This window comes from Cyprinodon tularosa, unplaced genomic scaffold (genome assembly GCF_016077235.1).
Source record: "Cyprinodon tularosa strain WSP-4 unplaced genomic scaffold, ASM1607723v1 ctg215, whole genome shotgun sequence".
NCBI classification, from domain to species: domain Eukaryota; kingdom Metazoa; phylum Chordata; class Actinopteri; order Cyprinodontiformes; family Cyprinodontidae; genus Cyprinodon; species Cyprinodon tularosa.
This window is the reverse complement of record NW_024038800.1, coordinates 622880-646737: the sequence shown is the minus strand read 5'-3', so window position 1 is coordinate 646737 and position 23858 is coordinate 622880. Positions and strand designations below refer to the sequence as shown.

Here is a 23858-nt window from a genome sequence, read left to right as displayed (position 1 = left end):
TGTTATTCAATTTACGTTTAGATTAATTATAATTACAGTAAAATAAAATTATTAAATATTTTCTCATAATCTTGGCCGGTTCACGTGACCAATGGGAGGACAAAAGAGTAGTAATGACAGAATTGCGGCTTGGGCATACTGGTTTAAATAAAACTCTACACTTGATAGTGGTAGGGGTATGGAAACAGTAGAGCATGTAATAATTCATTGAGAAAAGCATACATTAAGTAGAGAGAAGCTAAAAGAAGAAAATCGGAAATATAAATATAGAGACATTAAAACTTAATAAAATATTAGTTAATCATAAAATAAATAAAACAGTTTTTTTTTTTTTTAATAAGGAAACAGGATTATTTACAAGAATTTAGATTAAAGGGGGATACTTTGGTCCACACTCCAGCACGGTAGATGGCGATAATACGTCTTAACGTTTGATGTCACCCGTCAGTAAAAAACAGAAAGAAGAAGAAGAGCAGCGGGAGGAAGTAGGACCTTGCAAAGATGGTGATTTTCAGTGTTTATGTAGTGAATAAGGCTGGAGGTTTAATATACCAGTATGACAACTATGTGCCGAGAACTGAGGTGGAGAAGACTTTTAGCCACCCTTTAGACCTGGTGCTTAAGCATCACGACGAAAAAGTGGTGGTGTCGTTTGGTCAACGGGACGGAATTAAAGGTAACGTTAGCATCACCAATGGAGCTTTCATGTCAAGTTTTAGCGTTATTTGTGACTACAAACGTTTTCTTTTAGTGGGGCACGCAGTGCTGTCTATCAATGGAGTTGATGTTCTCGGAAAAAACACAGCCGATGGAAAGGACATCCTAGAATATTTAAAGGACCCAGCAAATTATCCGGTGTCGATCCGGTTCGGACGGGCTCGCCTGAGCTCCAACGAGAAGCTGATGCTAGCTTCCATGTTTCATTCGTAAGTAACTCTGGGATCAACACTTTATAGGGCAAGTTACCAGTTTTGATCACTTGCCTTACAAATGGAGCCCCCACATCCCCCAGTGAGGTCTAGAAGCCCAAGCTCTATATCCAGCCATTCAGCAAAGAACCTGCTACATGGCTGTACATCTTATTTTGGCATTTGACCAATTAGATGAGCCCTTGAATGATATATTACCTACTTTAAATTAACTTGAAAAGCAAAAGTTAACAATTCAATAAAAAAATAAAAGATATAAAAGCTAATTGAAAAGTTAAAAAGTAAAGTGAAAAAGTTAATAAGCAAAGTTAACAATTATATTTAAAGTAAAAAAAATAATAATAATAAGTGCCATTATCAGCATTATTGTCTCTAAGGTTATGTTGGACCAAAAAATTTGTTTCTTTCACTCAGAGTGTTTTTCATGAATTTCTTGTAGAAGAACATTTGTTATTTTTCTTAATATATTCGGGCAAGATGGTGTTTCTTGTTATTACATTGATATAAATTTTTGCCATCAAAATATCCATATTTTTTTAATGTTACAAAGGTAAAAATGTCTTGTCCTGCATTCCAATAACACTGTTGGATTAAAATTTTGATTTTCAAAGTATTACACTAAGTGCCCTATAAAGGGTTAAATGGGTTTGATTGTTGCGGTCATCTGAAATGTGTCATTATTTTTCATGTGTAAGTTTTTAGAAAAATCCCATTTGGATGCTAAGATCCTTTCCAGATCCGTCTGACATCACTGCTGCCAAGGGAACATGAAGCATAACTACATATTGCGACTTAATATCACAATGTTTTTTTTTAATTTATCACTGCTGCTAAAATTGTCTAGTGAGCTGTTCTAAACAAAATTTCTTTTTGACGAAATAAAATCTGTCTAAGTCTAGGTTTAGCTTTAGGCGTAAGTCACGATCTGGGGCCAAACTTCTGTTTGGTGGAGGTATGGCCTCTCAGAGTGCTTTTCTAGTTTCATTATAATAGAACAAGGATGTGTTGGTATATATGAACTCAGATTGAAGGTATTTAACGTTGGGTTGTGCACATCTCCATCAGGTTTTTATGAGTCTCCGTTTTTGAGAGAAAGTTACCATTTTTTGATGAGGTCTGTGGGGGATAGATTCGGGAAAACCTACATTTTTGATATGGAAAAAGTTATATGTTGTGGAAAAATAACAATGCAGAGAATAGAAGAGTATAATGATAATTTGTTTGTAGAAAGAAAAAGGATAAGGGAGAGCACATGTATTGAAAATAAGCAAAATTAGATATAGATACTGTATAAGTTTAGAGGTTTTATAAAGGCACTGTTAAAAGTTGTACAACCTGTACTTTTTGTGCTAAAACAGACTACAAAAAATGTGAAATTTTTTAAAGAGAATACCATGGATGTAGATTGTTGGGATCAATGATGGTTATACAGAAGAAGGAGCTTTATGGATTTAAGAAGCAGCAGCGTGTCACTGAGGGCGCTGTCGAGTGCTGGAACGCGGCCTTTCCTGTCTCCCACCACCTTCCCTGGGTGAACCTTAAATGCACCGCAGTGAAACACTGTGGAGGCATTGCACATTGGGGAAGCTTCTGTTTAATATAGACAGGGATGTTGGTTAGAGTTGATGGGAAGATATCTGGAGCTCAGCACTGGTCAAATACTGGAAATAAACCTGCTAGAGGCTGCAGAGGATTTGAGTCTAGGGCTAAACACACAGCCAGAGTTTGGAAGGAATGGTTTAAAATAAAGCATATCTTGTATTAGAATGATTCAGTAAATTATTTGAGTCATTCTGCTCAAATAGTTATTTTAAAAAGAATGTGACCATTTCTATATCTGGATAGAGGAAACAAATGGTAGAGGAGTGTGTTTTTATCGTTTTAATTTCTCAGTTTTAGCTTGTAAATTACAATTAAACTACGTCCTATGCTTTGATAATCAGTTAACACAGCTTTTAGGACTGAAAGGACTATTATTTCTAAAAGAAAATGCGTTTTTTCCTCACCTTGTGTAATAAAAGTGTCACAAAATTCCCTAGCTTTATTAGTGTGACTCTGTACATTTATTGTTATGTTCACAATAACCTGCTTTTGTGTTGGATTTCTCCATAGGTTGTTTGCCATAGGTTCACAGCTGTCTCCTGAAGTCGGCAGTTCAGGTATCGAGATGCTGGAAACCGACGTCTTCAAACTCCACTGTTTTCAGACGCTTACAGGTTGGTACCTTCATAGAGTAGCTGTTTCTATTTATGTTGATATTGTTACAAAGCACCATTGTACAGAAATGAACATTGTACTAGTTACGTACAACATTATGTAAACTGTTTTTAAACACATTAGGAGACAAATCCCAGTCAACCATGAGCTGTGCCTCAGAAACTTGTATTATTGTATGTTTAGAATTTAAAATTCTTTCTACTTCTTTACATTCATTCTTTTGTGTGTTTGTCTTTGTCCTAAATTGTCAAGTTTTCCAAATGCATAAATTTAAATCAGCCTAATAAAACAATATGGAACCCAATCAGTGGTTTTTAGGTATGAGGACTGTATAATATTTATGTGAAAAGCAGAAAATACTCCAACACAAACTTCATTATTACAGAAAAGACTTCAGCTCCCTCCACATTTAAGGGCCCCTTTGTTAAAGATGAGTATAATCCTTCAGAAAAGGAGTCTTTAATTGCAGCAACATGTCAAACTAAAATATGTAGAATACATCAGATGTTTGATTTAAGAGGTGTTTATCTGTAGGATTATTATTGCCACAGTAGTGGTCGTTTTCTTTTATTTCCACTCTAAATTAGTCAGCTTATTTAGGAACTTGAAATTGCTCTGGGTTATAAAGACGACACGCGAATGATGCATGTCACTCTTATAGCCTTTTCCCACTGGCCGAAAAACTAGTTTAAACCCGGGAACATTCGGCTTTTAGTGGCAGTGGGAACAGCTCTCTGATGTGTGTCTACTTAGGTCAAACGACTCAGCAATCAGTCTGCGTAAAAATCTCCTAGGCGGCATGCTGTGGGAACACCAGAACTGGGTTGACCCGCTAAATTATGTGTCACCATGGAACGCAACATATGGACGTCAACACACTGCGGCAGTCGCTTCTAATCTAACAAGCAGAAACATTCCTGTTTACTTTGATAAACATTGAGCAGCACTGGTTGGATGGATTTTGAGGGACAAAAGTGCAAAACGATAAAGCACACTTATTACGCCATGGCTTCCTTACATGCTTCTCTCAATTGTTTACTTTATTGGTTTCTGTGGCAGTGGTGACATCATCGCTAGACCAGCGTGATGGCGTAACCAGAGAGGCAGCTGCAGGAGCTTTTTAGAAGGAATACTGTGTTCTGGTAGGATACAGGCAAATTAACTTGTCCAGATCAACAGTCAATATTTCATTTTCTTTAATTAAAGAATTGAACCGTAATAAAACAAGAATAATTGACCTAAACTTATCTTCACACCCTGTACATTGAGCAGGTTGGTAAAGAGGAACTAATCTGCACCAAAAAAAAGTGTCTTCTTTGGTTCACCAGGTCTTTATAAAAAAAAAAAACTACAGCACCTCTACAGATCTTTCCAATAGGTACCAGTAACTATGGGGCCACTCTTTACTCAAGAACATCTATTTCTGAAGCCCTTTTTGGAGAATTAATAAATACACCATCCTGGACCCTGAATGAAAAGTAGATTTTGCTAATACCTTCTTTCATTCCCATCAAAGCTCACTATCATTGCTTGTAATGTGATTGTTCCATCTTTTTCTCTCCCAGGTATAAAATTTATTGTGCTGGCAGACCCTCGGCAGTCCGGTATCGACGCCCTGTTAAAGAAGATTTACGAGATCTACTCAGATTTTGCTCTGAAGAATCCGTTCTATTCTCTGGAAATGCCCATCAGGTACACGGACAGTAACAGATTCAGATTTTATAACGGCTAAACTGCCTGTTGGCATCAATTGTTGAGGTTTGATTAATTGATTTTTGTCCTGTGTTTGGATCCAGGTGTGAACTATTTGATCAGAACCTGAAAAGTGCGCTGGAGGTTGCAGAGAAAGCTGGAAACTTTGGAGCGGGGTCCTAAACCAGATTGGAGCTTATTCCTCCTCATAGCATATTGTATATAAAATGATTAACTGGAAGGAAACCAGTGCATTTTTTGTATTTCTTTTGTCTGAAACTCTTAATCTGACTTCTTATCAAGGCTGTATACATATAAATTAAGTGGTGTAAATACTTGACACAATACATCCTAAACACTGTAATGCCTGGATGTGTTTTAATGTCAGTTATTAGTGTTTTAGTCTCTTGAATTGACAGGTGGTTGAGTATCAGCTGTGTAAAAAAATGAAGGGCAATAGAGATAACATCTTTGGCACTTTCCATTTATGATTTGTCATTAAAACTTCTTTTTAATAAATGTACCATTTGGATCCTTTTGTGTAGTAAAAATATAGTCTTTGAGCAGGGAAATGAATCCACTTGTGCAATATGCACACTCAATTAAAACAGGATCTGTCAGTATCATCAATGTTGAATATCAAGAAGCAACTAGAACCAGTAAAAAACAAAATAAGACCAATTTTAGTGTCCTGATGGATTGACAGCAGAAATCTTAGAGTATTAAAATGCTGAAAAATATATTGACATCTGTAGTTGGAAGGGTTGAGGTGTGACGTTAGTCTGCCTTCTTGGGCAGGCGACCCATCTTGGTTCGGATGTTCCGCAAGAGGAAATACCCAACAGCGGTGACCAAGCAGGTCATTTCTGCTACCCAGAAAGCCGTTTCCCAACCATGGTGCTTGGCGATGGTGCTGAAGGGTAATCCAGACAGGAAGCCGCCAACTGCAGGAGAAAAACAATGGATGACATTAAGCTTGGATCATGTGAAACACATTTTGTTCAACAGTGATTTCTACTTAAACACGCATAAAAGCAATAAAAAAAAACAATGGAGGCAAAATAAGTTTCTAGCTTTTTTTATTTTTATGTTGCCATCATAATCTTGATGTAAGAGATTCTTGGTAACAGATCCCATAGTTAATGATTAGCTGAATGGAAAAATGTGTTTATGGTTATACAGGGAAAAAAGTCTGAAAAGTGTGGCCTGCATTTGTATTGGGCATCTGAAGTCAATACAGATTTTTAGGGAAGTCTTGAAATTTTTTTTATAACTTTTCAGCCATTGCCACAGCATACTGCTGCCAAGACCATGCTTCACAATGCAGCATATCCAAGCTTCATTTTCTCTAAATAAACTAAATTTAAATATCTTAAATTAGGCGTTACAAACATTAACAGACCAAGTCCACTGACTTTTTATTTTATTCCATCCTTCACAAGTTTGGTTGCTATTTTTCCGTTACAAAACCTAGCAGTATGGGGAGCAGTATTGGTGCGTTCTGTTCTCCACAGTCATAGTTTCTTAACTCGGAGTAGGAAAATTTAATAGAGAGGATCCCAAAAATTTGAATTCTTAAGTTGAATAGTGGAGGAAAGGAACCAGACCTGACTTCCACATTTAAGATGGATGCTCCTTGCATCAACTGCTGTCAAACTTTCCTGCTCTTACTGTTTGTAGCAGATCTTAATTTTGTGTCACATTAAAGCCAGTCTTTCACTTTGACTTTTAAACATTTAAAGACATGTTTCAATACTGTTTATATGTGCAAAATACCACATAGGAAAGCATTTCGTCATTGTTATGGTTGTGACGGCTATGGCTAGATATGAGTAATGGAGAAGATGAGCATCAACAAGTCATTCCAACTTTACAGTTTCAGGTTTTTAGGATAATGAAACCATCGGTCTTGTCAACCTCCAGATATCCAACCTTTCTCACAACTCTGAACAGAATCCAGCTCCAGGAAAAGGCTTACTGTATGTTAGAAAAATAAAGCTTAAATATTCATTCACTTTGCTGACTACTCCATTATTGCGAGGGTGTAAACCTTAATGAGGTGAGCCTAAAAAATAAACAAGGATTTAAATAGTTGATAAAAAAATGTCTGCATGTAGGGGTTGGACCAGAGCTAAAAATTACCCTAAAATAGTGAATGGCAAAGTAATATGTAGCAGGATAGATAGCTGGTATCAGGTTAGGCTATTATTGGTATTTTACATATTTATTTTTCATAATTTCCTTATTTCTTTATTTATTTTAGAACCTGCAGAAGCCCAATGTTTTAGGGGTGTCAGAGTAAAGGGGGGATGGTTAACAAATGGAAGAAATTCCAATCAGAACATTGCACACTTACTGTTGGCCATCAGGGCAACGATGGCATGAGACGTCCCACAGTAGTTGGAGGGAGCGCTTTCATTGGCTAATATTCCAAACAATGCTATTGGTCCATATGAGGAGAATCCGAAAGCAGCGCCCAAGCTGAGTATCCAAACCTGAAGGTACATAAAGAAAAGGGTGATTATCCAGCCGAGGTGCGTTTCCCTTGACCTGGAAACGTTGGGGGATGAGCCCACATCCCAGTAAGGGAATCTCAGGGGATTTAAATCGGAAAAACGTGTTTTTTATTGAAGCATCCTTGAGAATCTGGCACCTTGTTTGAAGCCCAATATTGCAATATGTACAGTTCGCTATATATAAACATCTAGAGACAACATTTGATCTAACCCACAATTATCAGTTCCACAGATTCGAAAAACCTTTGGAAAGAAATTATTTTCACTCTCGAATGAAACAAAGTGCAGCGTGAAAGCAATTTTAAATTCATGCTGGAAGTGCAAATAAAAAGTTACGGTCTCATATTCTTCTCATATACTTTTCATACAATTTGATTATTCCAGAAAAAGAAAATGTAATATTCAGGGCTGACGAATATAAATTATTTTCCTTTTAGCTATAATGAGGCTGATGCAATAACTACAGAGGTATTTCTTTAAAGAAAGATGTAGAAAATATTAGTTTTTAACTTAATTAACAAAAACTAAAGATGTTAAATATGTTACTACATCCACTTCAATGAGTTCAGTCATTTTAGAAACTGCCTTATAATGCCTTGACAATGCTGAATGTAATCTAAAAAAAGAAATAAGTGAATAATAAAATCATTATTAATTTCTATGACAATAACAGAAACCAACATCCTAATTCAATGGATATAAAAAGAGAAATTACAAGGCAGAAATATTCCAAGGTCTATGTGCCTTTTTCATCTGGGCCTTTTTATAAAAATTGAAAGTTAGATCAGGAAATATTAATTTTGGACATAACATAGGGATTTCATTGGAAGAAATAAAGTAAAGTTTTAAACCAACTCTCATGAGGTGGAAGAAATAAAATCCTAAAGTTAGACAAAATATACTAAAGATGCTGTGTTTCAGCCACATATAGTTCATCAGGTAGCCGGTAGCGAGTCCAAGTGCAGAAACAGCAATGAAAGATGTTAAGCAGAGTTTCTCAGAGTGTAACACAAACCAAATGACTAATGAAAAGCATGTTGGGGTTTAAATCCAGCAAATGTCTCACATCAGAAAAGGGAACAATTATATCAAGCTTGATATCATGTTGTCATCATGAATGAGCTTCCTGATAATCACATCCTCTTTTTAAAAAAGCCAGATTTAAATCTCTTCTTTGTTTGCCTATTCCATGTGGTGGCTCTTTCTGCCCACTGCTAGCCACCAAAGAAGAATTATTATGTAAACTTTCTTCTGTTACAACTCTTAGTAGTATGAGCGCTGATAGCCAATAAAACGTGAATGAGTGCCGCTTCCATACAAACTCATCTTTCATTGGTCAATGTTTTGTCTTTGCTGAATTTACCAGAGCTTGGAAATTACAAAACTTCATATTATTTAAAGGTATAATGGAAGATTTTCACACTTTTTTTAAAAGACCAGAACTCTTCACTTACAAAAAAAAAAATGCACATGCGCAACCCTGTACCTGCTTCTAAGAGGGAACACCTCTTCAACACATGTGAGAGCATGCATGATGCTATTTCTCCTCATGCATGCTCTGTTTAAGAGTTTCTGTTTGCATCGCTCATACAGGCTTACTTTCTAAAAGAAGATTTCCAAGCTTCCAGCCATTGGCTTCTACCCTCAGAGATGCCAGCGTTACCTTTGAGCTGTCAGCAGTCACTGTGACTCTGAACAGGAACATGGACACAGACATTCCAGCCATCATACAGATGAGGATGAAGTGACGAGGATGGCCGTAGATTCTCAACCCTTGCTGTGTAGAAACAGAGACGTAGGAATAGTGAGTAAAACAAGCCAAGTTTACGAAAACTTGTTGGAGATTAACAGTAAAAGCACTGAAGCCTTTTAGCTTGGCAAATGTTTAAATTTACAGGATTGCTGTTGTGCACCTAAGTATTTCAAATGGTAATAAACAAGCATATATGCATGTTTGTTTTCCCATCAGGCCCTGCAGAGGATAGTGAGAGGAGCTAATGGTGTCTTTGCAAATTATGTTATACACTATATTGCCAAAAGTATTTGCTCACCTGCCTTGACTCACATATGAGCTTAAGTGACATCCCGTTCCTAATCCATAGGGTTCAATATGACGTCGGTCCACCCTTTGCAGCTAGAACAGCTTCAACTCTTCTGGGAAGGCTGTCCACAATGTTTAGGAGTGTGTTTATGGGAATTTTTGACCATTCTTCCAGAAGCGCATTTGTGAGGTCGCACACTGATGTTGGACGAGAAGGCCTGGCTCTCAGTCTCCGCTCTAATTCATCCCAAAGGTGTTCTATCGGGTTGAGGTCAGGACTCTGTGCAGGCCAGTCAAGTTCATCCACACCAGACTCTGTCATCCATGTCTTTATGGACCTTGCTTTGTGCACTGGTGCACAGTCATGTTGGAAGAGGAAGGGGCCAGCTCCAAACTGTTCCCACAAAGTTGGGAGCATGGAATTGTCCAAAATGTCTTGGTATGCTGAAGCATTCAGAGTTCCTTTCACTGGAACTAAGGGGCCAAGCCCAGCTCCTGAAAAACAACCCCACACCATAATCCCCCCTCCACCAAACTTTACACTTGGCACAATGCAGTCAGACAAGTACCGTTCTCCTGGCAACCGCCAAACCCAGACCCGTCCATCAGATTGCCAGATGGAGAAGCGCGATTCGTCACTCCAGAGAACGCGTCTCCACTGCTCTAGAGTCCAGTGGCGGCGTGCTTTACACCACCGCATCCGACGCTTTGCATTGCACTTGGTGATGTATGGCTTGGATGCAGCTGCTCGACCATGGAAACCCATTCCATGAAGCTCTCTGCGCACTGTTCTTGAGCTAATCTGAAGGCCACATGAAGTTTGGAGGTCTGTAGTGATTGACTCTGCAGAAAGTTGGCGACCTCTTCGCACTATGCGCTTCAGCATCCGCTGACCCCGCTCCGTCAGTTTACGTGGCCTACCACTTCGTGGTTGAGTTGCTGTCGTTCCCAAACACTTCCATTTTCTTATAATACAGCTGACAGTTGACTGTGGAATATTTAGGAGCGAGGAAATTTCACGACTGGATTTGTTGCACAGGTGGCATCCTATCACAGTTCCACGCTGGAATTCACTGAGCTCCTGAGAGCGACCCATTCTTTCACAAATGTTTGTAAAAACAGTCTGCATGCCTAGGTGCTTGAATTTATACACCTGTGGCCATGGAAGTGATTGGAACACCTGATTCCAATAATTTGGATGGGTGAGCAAATACTTTTGGCAATATAGTGTATATTTATTCATTCATTGGAGCGAAGTCCTCTCTTTTTGAAGTTTTTTCTTTTTTTTTGTCTGATTTTAAGCAGAATAATAAAAAAACTCGATCGGCCTTACTTTGGCGACAGCCTTGTCAGAGATGTAACCTGCTGCCAGACTGCCCAGCAAACCTCCAACCTCCAGGGCACTCATGTATGAGCTGCCTGCGAAGAAGAAAACCCATTCACCAGCTGTCATACACTGAACTCGTAGCCCATTTCTCCACAGAACCTGGAGGCGTCTGTTTGCCCCATCCATTTTCAGTACCCATCAGCGTGGACTGGCCCTTGTCTTGGATGAGGAACAGCTGCCCCCAGTCGGTGCAGGCCGTCTTCACCCCGAATACCACCAGGTAGGACACGGACAGCAGCCATAGGTAGGGGGAGAGCAGGAACTCAGAGAGGGTGCTGTCATCTCTGGAGGAGCCTGGAGGAGAAAGTAAATGGATAAAACCAAAGACTCCATACATCTTTGTACCATGACATAGTGACCGATGAGACTTTGAACCAAAAACATTGACACCTCCTAATATCACAGTGTTCTTATCAAGCCTGCGTTTGAGTAAAGTCCATCCAGTCAGCGACCTTTAGTCGCAGCACCACAAACGCATGCTGTAAGACAACACAGCCATCTGACACAATAGACAGACATCCGTTATCTATGACAAGCCTGTGTCGAAACAGCAGAGTCTGTCTAAAACTTGCCTCCAAGTGCTCACTCAGCATCAGTCTCACCTCCTTTGCCTTTCTTGGCGGTCGCCTCTATGTTGGGCAGCCCAACGTCCTTGGGCTCGTTCTTGATCACCAGCAGGCACACAAACGAGACGGCCACGCAGATCATCCCAGAGACGGACAATATCGTCCTCCAGCTGTAAGTCTGAGCCAGCACCGTGGCGATGATGGGGCCAAGGCTGCCGGCCAGATTCATGCTGCAGGAGAGAACGGCCCACCACGTCCCGAACTGAGAGGGTTCAAACCACTGAAACAAACAAAGGGTCACAACGCTGGCTTTAAATGACAAAAACAACACACCGATGTGTCTTTAAGAAACAGTACACTATATTTTCAGCTGGTAACGACTATTTTTATTGAATAAATGTAGCAGAACAACAGTCAGCGCAATAATAAGGTCCCCCAAAATTATTTAAAGCTTAATGTAAGAGAAGTGTAGCAAAATGTCCCACCTTGGGATCAACCAGTCACAATTTCACTGCAAAAACCTCTTTAAATTTAATTGGTTGTTTGGGAGTAATGGCAAAAAAATAGACTCTTCTTTTCTATCTTTGCTGATCTAAATGTGGAGTTTGCTCCTCTGACTTTAAATTGAACAGTTAACTTTGATCAGATAAGATTAAGAATGAGAAAAAGGTTTTCAGCAAAACAAAAAATATATATGATTGGTTCTGATACTAAAGAAAAAGCACAGAAAAGAGGAAAACATTTCATCCCCACTGAGAAGCACAGTGGTGGATGTGTGATGGTCTGGGAATGAAGGCACAGCACCTTAAACTCACGGCATCAAAGACTCCAGTTTCTTTAGTCTAAAAAGGTTCTTCGATATATATAGTTCTTTAATATTTGGCTTATATCAATAATTATAGGTAAATAATACCATTCTTTCCACATCCTTATAATACTTTAACTTCTGCCAACTGATTTTTGCTTGCCTACAGTAGTTTAAGTACAGGCATTAGTACTTTTGTTAGCTCATTACTATACTTCCCAAACTGTGGTATACTGGCTGCCTTTTGCCTGCCTGGAGAAAAAATATAAGAAACTAACTAGAAAGTTAGAAAACAAGCAGAAAAGGAATTCCTTCATCAAACAGAAGCTTCATATTCATAGGAGAATTGCAGTAGATTAAATTATTAAAAATTCAGAAACTCATGGAGGCTGCCTCCTTTCAATCAGAAACTGGAACAAGGATCTGGGAATGCTGTCAAAGGCCTGTGGATGCAATCTGCCATAAAACAAACTTAATAATGAGGTTAACCTATGATTAGCCATCCACACCAGTGACAGCATATTTCTCTATATTAGGATATTTTGTTAAAAAATCACAGCAGGTAAATTTGTCTTTACTAAAAAAGCTAGTGTGGCTTGATCATTTTTTATTATGAAACTATTTTGTTGAAATTGTTTAATTTTTTTTTCAAATATATATTGGATCCTTCTGTCTGGGCCTTAGGTTAGCAATGATCTGAATGTATCAAGTTTAACTATTTTATTTTATTTTTTATCTCTAGTCGAATCGTACTTGTTGTTGCATAAAGATTATAGCAATATTGCTTGTTTTCTTGATATCCTGCAGCACCGGTTTATGAGGTTTATTGAGGTTTTAAATGCATGGCAGCCATGTTTGATTTTTTTTTTAAAGGTCAGGGTTGAGACAGTTCAAATTCCAACATCAGGGGCCTTTCTAGTCGTTTTTCTGCCTCAATCATTACAACTTTAAAACATTTAATTCATTTATTTATTTATTTTGTCGTTATATTACCACACTAAAGAGAATTTAAGGTCTTGTAAATGCTGCAGGAAAATAAATGTTGTTTGCAGATATGCTAAGTGGATAAACTTTCAGGGAAATCCTAAAACTGCAATATTATTATTTACAGTGAAGATTTCCCATAAAGTGGATTTGATCGCTAGTCTTTCTTTTCCGCCATCACCACCTACGCAAAGCTCTAGGATGGTGGCCTTTCAAGATTTATGCTAGGCATAAAAGCCAGGATGCCTACACTGGCCAAATGTATTACTGGAAAGCAGTACAATAATGCACTGTACCTAAAGTTTGTTAACCTTCAAAAAACAGCATGCAAGCTGTTCTTTTGCACACATGGATATTTGGATTTAATTCATTTTGGAGCTTTAATACTAACCCATCAATGTTTTCTCTCACTTGTAACCTGATAAGCTGTCCTTATATATTTGTGTGTCAGATTGGAGTTGTGTTTTTTAATCTAATGACAAGTAAAATAAGCATCCTCAGTAACTCAAATGAGTTTGCTCTGATTTCCTAGGATGCTGCAGCATACCTTACGGAGCACTCTGCCACATGGAGGCCAGCCTAGGCCCTGTCCGAGACCGTTTATAAACCACAGAGCAGAGAACACCGCCACGGTGGAGGACCAGGAGAAGATCACATTGATGCCTCCCACAACGAACAGGCCGATGGAGAACAGCCACCGGGCACTGATCTGGTCTGAAAGCACGCCACTGATGAACTTACTGATAGCATAGGCCAACGACTGACTGCTGGTGATCATGCCTGCAGAGAGAAACAGTCCATAAAGCAGCTGCTTTAAATATTCATAACATCATTTCTGCAAAAGAAACAGATTGTAAACATGGAAATGCATAAAGCAATGTTGAGATTTATTTAGAAAAAACAAACATAAGAGTCTCATACCCAGGTCATCTTTATCCAACTTAATTTCTTGCATCACAGAAGGCATCACGAAGGAAAAGGTCTTTCTGTTAAAGTAATACAGTGTATAGCCCACAAACATGGCCAGGAATATGGTGGCTCTGTAGTATCCGTAATCTGCTGTAGCCATGGTTGCAGTTTCAGTCCTTGCAGAATCTGAGAAAAACAAAGAGGATCAAACTGCTGCCTTTTTTTACAGTCCTGTGCTGCCTGTGACAGTGAACTTTGCTTGGGGATCCAGGGTGCAGGAACAGCTGCTTCAGCCAGGAGCTGTTTGCAGTCAGTGCAGTGAGGTTAATGGTCAACTTCTCTACCGGCAGGCTGATTGAATCTGGGCTGTCACCATGTGTGCTGGTCAGGACAGGAAACCTTCTGAATGAGGCATCAACTCAGCATAGCCAGGAAATCAGCTGTCCTTGTCCTCTGATGGTGTTTTTGAAGGAGTCCTCAGATGTATAATCATTTACCAGAGTCCAACAGTCCCGGCACAGTGAAGGGAGGCTCCCATTCATTTGAGGGGTTGGTTTGCTCTGGGGCCCCAAGCCCAGTTCCTCCTGGAGATGCCAAACTCACTGGAGCCAAATGCTCCTTTAGTCCATAAAAACTCAAATAAAGATGCACTAAACGCTGACTTTTTAAAAATGCAACTAGGAGGATTAAGATTTTTAAGTTTGACTAAATAACTTCGTCCTACATTTGTACACATCGAGGCTGAAAGTCGCTCTGACGCGTAAAGTTCCGCATCATGTGGGCCAAATGGCGCCGCCCAGCGTCCAAGAGCCAATACGACCACAGCGGAGGAGGAGCCCTGGAGAGAAACTCATTCAGGTTTTTTCCCTTGAATTTATCAAACCGTTTTGCTCAGAAAGCAAACAAAAAATATATGATGTAATGAAAAATTGTTTACGAATTTAATTATTTGCATGGGATTTTATGATAAAGGTAAATACGTTATAATTGTTTCATAATCTGTATGTGTCCACAATGTATTAGATATATAGTTACACATTTCCAGTAGATAATTAACTCAAAACTTAAGGCTTAAGCTTATGGCCATACAATTTAATCAGTTTAAATTGTATATTTCACATTTCGAGATGCTGCAGCTCCTAAAAGTTAAAATAGACATGTATGTATAATAACTGCGATATAATGTCTTAGATTATTGATTATATCAAAATCTAATTAAAAAGCAGCCAAAAACAGATTAAAAAAGGTAGTTTGTTCCTTTAACTTTTTTGAAAATATTATGACACTAATTATTACTTTTTGTCATGCGTTTAAATTTGTAGTGTTTAATTTGAGGTGTGTAGTTTTTAGTTGTTTAAAATAATATTCAACATAAAGAGTTTCCCCCAACAACCTCCGCGCTTTCCCTCTGGTGGCCAGCAGAGGGCGACATCGATGGGTCATTTGAGCATACATTACTGTGTCCCGTTAGTTTGCTTTTTTATATACATACACTGTTTAACTGCATTTTTCGTGTCATAAATAATAGTATGAGTCCGTCTGAATGATGTTTACAATAACAATGCATTAAAAGCTGTTGTTTTTTTTTTAAAGTAGAATTTAAATGTGCATGTTTAGACATTTGGATACTGAAAATAGAATAAACCTTGTTTAAAGAATTTTAAGCCAGTAGATATTGTGAGTGTTTAATTTTTTTATGCAAAAATACAATTATGATTTAAAATAAAGGTGTGAGGATAATCTTCTATACGTGTTATTTTAATGGTGTCACAAGACAACATTTAAAACAAAACACTCAAAAAATCGTTATTAAACTAGAAACGGCCTAGAAATGTAGTTGCAATCGAACCAACATAACAAAAAAAGCACATTTAAAAAATATTCTGTCAAGTAGGAATCCTGAGTGCTTTGAAGGGTAGCTCCGCCCCCTTTTAACAACATGTATTGTATTGCCATAGCAACCGACAACACACATACTGTAACGGGAGCCAGGATTACCAGTAGGTTGTTCCTTTCCTTTAAAAGTGTTGCCCACATAAGCCTTCGCAGTCATGGTAAGTTTTACAGGAGCTTTCTTGTTTTTATTTCTCCTTTAGTTTCTAATCCTAACTTTTAAACCTATATCAGGATGTCCATCTCGACGTTATGATTAAAAATAATCCTGATCAGGTGTTTATTTATTTATTTATTTATTTTTATTGCTAATCCCAAAGTCTTCTGGGAAAAGATTTCATGCTGGCAGGTACCATAGATTGGCCCCCACATCCCAGGTGGATGAGACCCTGTTTGACCTCCACAAACCGGTAGGTGTCTATTTACCTACAAGGCCTGACTGCTTTTTTATGTCAAATTGTTTTTGAAACAAAACCTTGAGAGTTTTATCTATCTATCTATCTATCTATCTATCTATCTATCTATCTATCTATCTATCTATCTATCTATCTATCTATCTATCTATCTATCTATCTATCTATCTATCTATCTATCTATCTATCTATCTATCTATCTATCTATCTATCTATCTATCTATCTATCTCTATCTATCTATCTATCTATCTATCTATCTATCTATCTATCTATCTATCTATCTATCTATCTATCTATCTATCTATCTATCTATCTATCTATCTATCTATCTATCTATCTATCTATCTATCTATCTATCTATCTATCTATCTATCTATCTATAGAATAAGAAGACAATCCTTTACCTCATGTGGAATAAATTGCAACACAGACTGTAATTGTTATATTTGGCTAATAGTAAACTGTGACATCTAGAACATAGCACAGTTCACATGAACTGATTTATATCGAATCCATTTGATTTTCTAAGGGAAATACCAACCTTTTAGTCCTTAAAATCCTGATTTTGCTTTGTTCTGATCTTTTTCTAAAGTTATCAGTTTTCTTTTCAACTTGCAGAAAACATCATTCATCTTGGTTGATTTATAGTGTGTAAATGATTGGAGTGTTTGAATATTTAATGTAAACGGGGCAGCAGATTATTAAGTTGTGCTTGAAATGAAAGAACATTAAACATTCACAGTAGTGATTCAAATAACAGAACACTGAAAAAGTAATAATAAATAGAATTTACTAAATGATAATTTAATAAAATAAAAATTTATATTAAATTTTTTGTTTAAAAAAAGCAATAAAAAAGTACCAGACAACAAATTAAAGTACCTTAATGGACCGTAAACATACATACCTGCTATATATGTGTGTGTGTGTGTGTGTGTGAGGTGTGGCCATGTCTTTAATACCTGGTGGGGACAACTTCCTAGGAATATGCTACATTTTGGGGACTCATAGGTACTTGTGGGGACAAACAACTGGTCCCCATAAGGAAAGTTTCTCTTCTTGGGGTGGGGGTTAGGTTTAGGACTTAGGTGTGAATTGAGTTTACGTTAGGTTTAGGGATAGGTATGTGTCGGTAATAGTTAGGGTTAGGGAAAGGGTCACGGTTAAGCCATATAAATTAGTGGGTAATGAATGGAAGTCAATGGAAGGTCCCACAAGGATATTGTGACACAACATATGTGTGTGTGTGTGTGTATGTATATATATATATATATATATATATATATATATATATATATATATATATATATATATATATATATATATATATATATATATATATATATATATATATATATATATATATATATATATATATATATACAGGTGCTGGTCATAAAATTAGAATATCATGAAAAAGTTGATTGATTTCAGTAATTCCATTTAAAAAGTGAAACTTGTATATTATATTCATACATTACATACAAACTCATATATTTCAGATGTTTATTTTGTTTAATTTTGATGATTACAAATGACAACAAATGAAAATCTCAAATTCATCATATCAGAAAATTAGAATATTGTGAAAAGGTTCAAAATTGATGGCCCCTGGTGCCACACTCTAATCAGCTAATTAACTCAAACCACCTGCAAAAGCCTTTAAATGGTCTTTCAGTCTAGTTCTATAGGCTACACAATCATGGGGAAGACTGCTGACTTGACAGTTGTCCAAAAGACGACCATCGACACCTTGCACAAGGAGGGCAAGACACAAAAGGTCATCGCTAAAGAGGCTGGCTGTTCACAGAGCTCAGTGTCCAAGCACATTAATAGAGAGGCGAAGGGAAGGAAAAGATGTGGTCGAAAAAAGTGTACAAGCAAGAGAGATAACCGCACCCTGGAGAGGATTGTGAAACAAAACCCATTCAAAAATGTGGGGGAGATTCACAAAGAGTGGACTGCAGCTGGAGTGAGTGCTTCAAGAACCACCACACACAGACGTATGAAAGACATGGGTTTCTGCTGTCGCATTCCTTGTGTCAAGCCACTCTTGAACCACAGACAGCGTCAGAAGCGTCTTGCCTGGGCTAAAGAGAAACAGGACTGGACTGCTGGTGAGTGGTCCAAAGTCATGTTCTCTGATGAAAGTAAATTTTGCATTTCCTTTGGAAATCAAGGTCCCAGAGTCTGGAGGAAAAGAAGAGAGGCACTTCATCCACGTTGCTTGAAGTCCAGTGTAAAGTTTCCACAGTCAGTGATGGTTTGGGGTGCCATGTCATCTGCTGGTGTTGGTCCATTGTGTTTTCTGAGGTCCAGGGTCAACGCAGCCACATACCAGGAAGTTTTAGAGCACTTCATGCTTCCTGCAGCTGACCAACTTTTTGGAGATGCAGATTTCATTTTCCAACAGGACTTGGCACCTGCACACAGTGCCAAAGCTACCAGTACCTGGTTGAAGGACCATGGTATCCCTGTTCTTAATTGGCCAGCAAACTCTCCTGACCTTAACCCCATAGAAAATCTATGGGGTATTGTGAAGAAGAAGATGCAATACACCAGACCCAACAATTCAGAAGAGCTAAAAGCCACTATTAGAGCAACCTGGGCTATCATAACACCTGAGCAGTGCCACAGACTGATCGACTCCATGCCACGCCGCATTGCTGCAGTAATACAGGCCAAAGGAGGCCCAACTAAATACTGAGTGCTGTACATGCTCATACTTTTCATGTTCATACTTTTCAGTTGGCCAACATTTCTATAAATCCTTTGTTTTTATTGGTCTTCAGTAATATTCTAATTTTCTGATATGATGAATTTGAGATTTTCATTTGTTGTCATTTGTAATCATCAAAATTAAACAAAATAAACATCTGAAATATATGAGTTTGTATGTAATGTATGAATATAATATACAAGTTTCACTTTTTAAATGGAATTACTGAAATCAATCTACTTTTTCATGATATTCTAATTTTATGACCAGCACCTGTATATATATGTAAACTTTCAAACAACTGTATGTAAAATACCTGATTCTGATCTATGGGTGAATAACTCTTTTTAAAATACTTCAAATTGAAAAAAAAAAAAAAATCATTGTGATTTCTCGATACCTGCCAATCTTTTTGGATGTCATAATTAGAATTTCAAGTGTTTTGAAATAAGACCACAGTTGGAGAGAGTAGAGACCCCACTTATCGTATAGTTTTGACAGGTGCTTATGATAAACTTTTATCCGTCTGTTTCATCAGCCTAACCACAGCCAAGCACGGGAAGAACGAGAGACCATCCAGATCATCTCCAGAGACCTCATCCGGACCATCAGGTCAGAAGTTCCTCACATCCCAGTAGCTTAAAGCTTAAAGAGCTTGACTTTAGTCTGCGACCCAAGTTATAAACATGAAAGATGGCAGCAATCATTAAGAGTTGTACTTCATGTCAGTTGTTTTGTTTGTGTTTGGAAAAGAGGAACTGTAATGACCAATTAAACAATTTATACATATAATTGCTGTAAAACTTTCAGGGTTCCTCGGAAAGATTGGACGAGAGAATCCACTGATCTTCCATCACCTGAGATTAAAAGGATCATCTCAGAATCTAAGAAGAGTCTCAAGCAGGAGAGAGAAGCCTTTAAGCAAGCTTCTGAGAAAGAGAGAGAAGCAAACCCAGTGAGCAATATCAACCTCATGGAGAAAAAATAAATAACACATTTAAAGGTCATGATTTTACTGTTTTCATCTGTTGTTCTTATCTAGGAAACTGCTGAAATAAGAAGGAAACAACTCCAGGCTATAGAACAGTCTATTGAACAAAACCCAGCATTGACCGACCTGCAGCTTGAAGCGCAGATGCGTGAACAACTCATAGTTGATCAAGCCAACGAGTTAAGGATGGAGGAAGAGGAAGAAGTTAGAAAGCTCAATCAAGTACGAGGCAGGCGTGGGCTTCGGATTAAAAAAGTTAATTAAATGAAGGTTTCCTGGATCACATCTGAATTCTGCTTGTGCCCCGTCAGCTGATCTTGGGCGCTCAGTGCCAAGCCACATGGGACGACCAGATTCAGGAAAAGAAAGTGATCCGGGCCGAGCAGAGCGAGGAGGAGAAGCGTCTGGACAATATGATGGAGATGGAGCGACGCAAAGCTCTGGAGATTATAAAGAAGATTGATGAGCTGCGCAGAGAGCAGAAGATCATGTAGAGAGGAGCACCCCCAACACACACACATACACACATAAGTTGATTTGCTAAAGGCATTCACTTTTTCAAGAATCTGTTGTTACCTCATTGCACGTGGAAAACAATTATACAAAGCAGTCTGAGCTGCTTAAGCTGCTAAATCTTTTGTTTTATCTAACATTTCAGTGGACATCAGCAAGTGTACAACCAGATCCAAGAACGTATGGAGGAAAAACAAAATCTAATTATGATGAAAGAGGCTGAAAAAGATCAGATAAACAAGGAGCACGAGCGAAAGATGCTGGAGGAGCTCCAGGTGCTGATATAAGACAGAAGTCCATCTCACTGAAACTCGAGGAATTTGACCAAACTGTGCATCCAAAAACACCTGTCTCGTTCCAGGCCCAAGAGCAGAAAAGGAAGGAGCAGCAGCTTCTGCAGGAGGAGATCAAGCGAGTCAATGCTGAGGTCCTACGGGCAAAGGAGAAGCAGCTAGAAGAGGAGAAGCTGGCTGACAAGAGAGCTGCAGAATACCTGGAACAGAAACTGGTCAAACCAAAATGACAATCTTTGCAAAATATTTACAATGCAGATATTTTTACAATCCGTCCATTGATGACCTGCATGTACTTGGTTCTGCATGGATGCTTTCATTACAGAAGCGGGAGGAAGAATATGAAGCAGAGCAGAAAAGGCTCAAAAAGGAGAAGGAGATGGACATCGCTCGGCTGAAGGACATGCAGGAAAAAGAACGTGACATCAAGGCTGAGCAGGTAAGGCAGGGAAAGATGGGGGATCTGCCTCCGGCAGCTTTTTATTTCAATCTTTTCTGGGAATTTGGAAGGACGAGAAGCGTGCTCGGAGGAACCAGGAGTTCGCAGACAGACAGTGGAGGATGAAGCAGAGAGAGCTGGCAGCAAAGAAGGCCCGCGAGGAAGCCAATCTTAAGGCGGCTCGCTTGGAGCAGATTAAAAACAAAGAGCACAACCTGTCAATGGAGCAAAGACGGGAAGAGGCTGCACTTGAGAGGATACTGAAGTTAGTAATAAGATTTTAATTATTTAAACCCAAGACAAAAGATCTTTTTAAAAAGTTGTTGCTGTGCTTCTTTCCACAGGTCTCAGCAGGAGGCCGTGGCGAAGGAGAAGGAGCTGAAGGAGAGGCAGCTTCAGGAAACGTTGCATCACGCAGAGACCCTCCGTCATCAGATAAAGCTGCAGGAGCTCTCTGCTCTCAACATGCACCGGGAAAAGTTCCAGGAGGCCAATCGGCTGATGGAGGCCGAGCGGCAGAGACGTCTGCGGCTCACTGAGGTCAAAGAAAAGAAACTCAAGGAGCTCAAGTGAGTTTGTTTCTCATGCGGTATATTTATCTGGTTTCCTTCCTGTAAGTTAAATGTGACTAAATCTGAGTTGTTTTTTTTAAATTTTTTTATTGTTTGCAGAGCTACAGGGATCCCTGAAAAATACTGCAGTGGGCTGGAACGAAAGATCCGAAAAACAGTCAAAGATTTAGATACAGCAAAGATCTGAGGTTCATCCAGTTTTATTTCAGAGCAAATCAACTACTTCAGATACTCATCATTTATGAAGCACATCTATGTGAAATATGCATTGATTTAAACTGCATCTTAATAAATGTGGATGTCATTCAAAGGTTTGTTTATTGCTGTACTTGGATCTGACAAACATTTAATTAGGGATATGTTTAACATTTTTATTTCTCTTCATTGTATTAATGGTTTTATTTCCCTGTGAGATCCTAATGAATTATAAGTCAATTAATTTGCATAAAACTAAACCTTTTTTTCAAAAAATGTAATTTACCGAGACAGTACACAGGTCCTATTAGTACAGGTGTCTTGGTCAATTAGCCATAATAACAACAGACCAATTGTAGTTTTATCAGGTCAAAGGCTATAAAAGCTTTTTTTTTGTTTTTTGTTTTTTATTCCTCACCTTCAGATTTGTGCTCTGTATTTAAGGCATGATCAGTTTTCCCTGGAGAAATGACAAATGGTCCAGAACCAAGCAGCTTGCCTTCTAAATTGAGCTGATCCTGCACTGTGGGCTCACGCAGAGCTCCGTGGGTCAGAACCGTTCAGCCTCCTTGTGGCCCACATGATGCTTCTCCCTGGGGAAGCTGCTACAACCTGCCCCTTGCTGGTCTTGGGAGCTGCTAAGTTCCCTTTCTTCTCATGGTTATATCTTACTTTCAAGCTTTTAGACAATCCGAATCGATCTAACCTCAGGGTTTATACAGGAATGAGTAACTTTTATTTAATGCTTTTTTTAATGCTCTTAGAAATTATTTTAATGACATCAACAAGTACTCATGACTCTCATATATACAGGTAAAACCCAGTAAATTAGAATATTTTGAAAAACTTGATTTATTTCAGTAATTGCATTCAAAAGGTGTAACTTGTACATTATATTTATTCATTGCACGCAGACTGATGCATTCAAATGTTTATTTCATTTAATTTTGATGATTTGAAGTGGCAACAAATGAAAATCCAAAATTCCATGTGTCACAAAATTAGAATATTGTGTAAGGGTTAAATTTTGAAGACACCTGGTGCCACAAACTAATCAGCTGATTAACTCAAAACACCTGCAAAGGGCTTTAAATGGTCTCTCAGTCCAGTTCTGAAGCCTACACAAACATCAGATTTGACAGCTGTCCAAAAGGCGACCATCGACACATTGCACAAGGAGGGAAAGACACAAAAGGTTATTGCTGAAGAGGCTGGCTGTTCTCAGAGCTCTGTGTCCAAACACATTAATAGAGAGGCAAAGGGAAGGAAAAACTGTGGTCAGAAAAAGTGTACAAGCGATAGGGATCACCGCGCCCTAGTCAAGATTGTGAAAAAAAAAAACCATTACAAAATGTGGGGGAGATTCACAAGGAGTGGACAGCTGCTGGAGTGAGTGCTTCAAGATCCACCACCAAGAGACGCTTGAAAGACATGGGTTTCAACTGCCGCATACCTCGTGTCAAGCCACTGTTGACCAAGCGTCTCACCTGGGCTAAGGAAAAAAAGAGCTGGACTGCTGCTGAGTGGTCCAAAGTCATGTTTTCTTATGAAAGCAAATTTTGCATTTCCTTTGCAAATCGAGGTCCCAGAGTCTGGAGGAAGACAGGAGAGGCACAGGATCCACGTTGCCTGAAGTCTAGTGTAAAGTTTCCACAATCAGTGATGGTTTGGGGTGCCATGTCATCTGCTGGTGTTGGTCCACTCTGTTTCCTGAGATCCAGGGTCAACGCAGCCGTCTACCAGCAAGTTTTAGTGCACTTCATGCTTCCTGCTGCTGACCTGC

The 23858-nt window shown here is 38.6% G+C and overlaps 3 protein-coding genes across 3 annotated transcripts; 2 read left to right on the top strand and 1 right to left on the bottom strand.

Moving 5' to 3' along the window:
• Window positions 1-450: 450 nt before the first annotated feature.
• Window positions 451-5375, top strand: trappc4 (trafficking protein particle complex 4). Its single transcript, XM_038285835.1, has 5 exons — window positions 451-676; window positions 752-926; window positions 3042-3145; window positions 4712-4838; window positions 4943-5375. Exons 1-5 carry the CDS (start codon window positions 502-504, stop codon window positions 5019-5021), a joined length of 660 nt encoding a protein of 219 aa, XP_038141763.1. The 5' UTR covers window positions 451-501; the 3' UTR covers window positions 5022-5375.
• slc37a4a (solute carrier family 37 member 4a) lies at window positions 5195-14803 on the bottom strand. Its single transcript, XM_038285834.1, has 8 exons — window positions 14059-14803; window positions 13685-13917; window positions 11385-11628; window positions 10918-11076; window positions 10729-10814; window positions 9018-9131; window positions 7195-7333; window positions 5195-5782 (listed from the first exon to the last, which is right to left on the bottom strand). Exons 1-8 carry the CDS (start codon window positions 14204-14206, stop codon window positions 5616-5618), a joined length of 1290 nt encoding a protein of 429 aa, XP_038141762.1. The 5' UTR covers window positions 14207-14803; the 3' UTR covers window positions 5195-5615.
• A 1183-nt stretch (window positions 14804-15986) lies between these two features.
• Window positions 15987-22254, top strand: cfap45 (cilia and flagella associated protein 45). The gene is made up of 12 exons (XM_038285833.1): window positions 15987-16100; window positions 16260-16349; window positions 19611-19684; window positions 19883-20027; window positions 20115-20285; window positions 20375-20553; window positions 20722-20851; window positions 20938-21084; window positions 21195-21308; window positions 21380-21573; window positions 21653-21877; window positions 21980-22254. The coding sequence occupies exons 1-12, from the start codon at window positions 16098-16100 to the stop codon at window positions 22065-22067; spliced, it is 1560 nt and encodes a 519-aa protein (XP_038141761.1). The 5' UTR covers window positions 15987-16097; the 3' UTR covers window positions 22068-22254.
• The last annotated feature ends 1604 nt before the right edge of the window (window positions 22255-23858 follow it).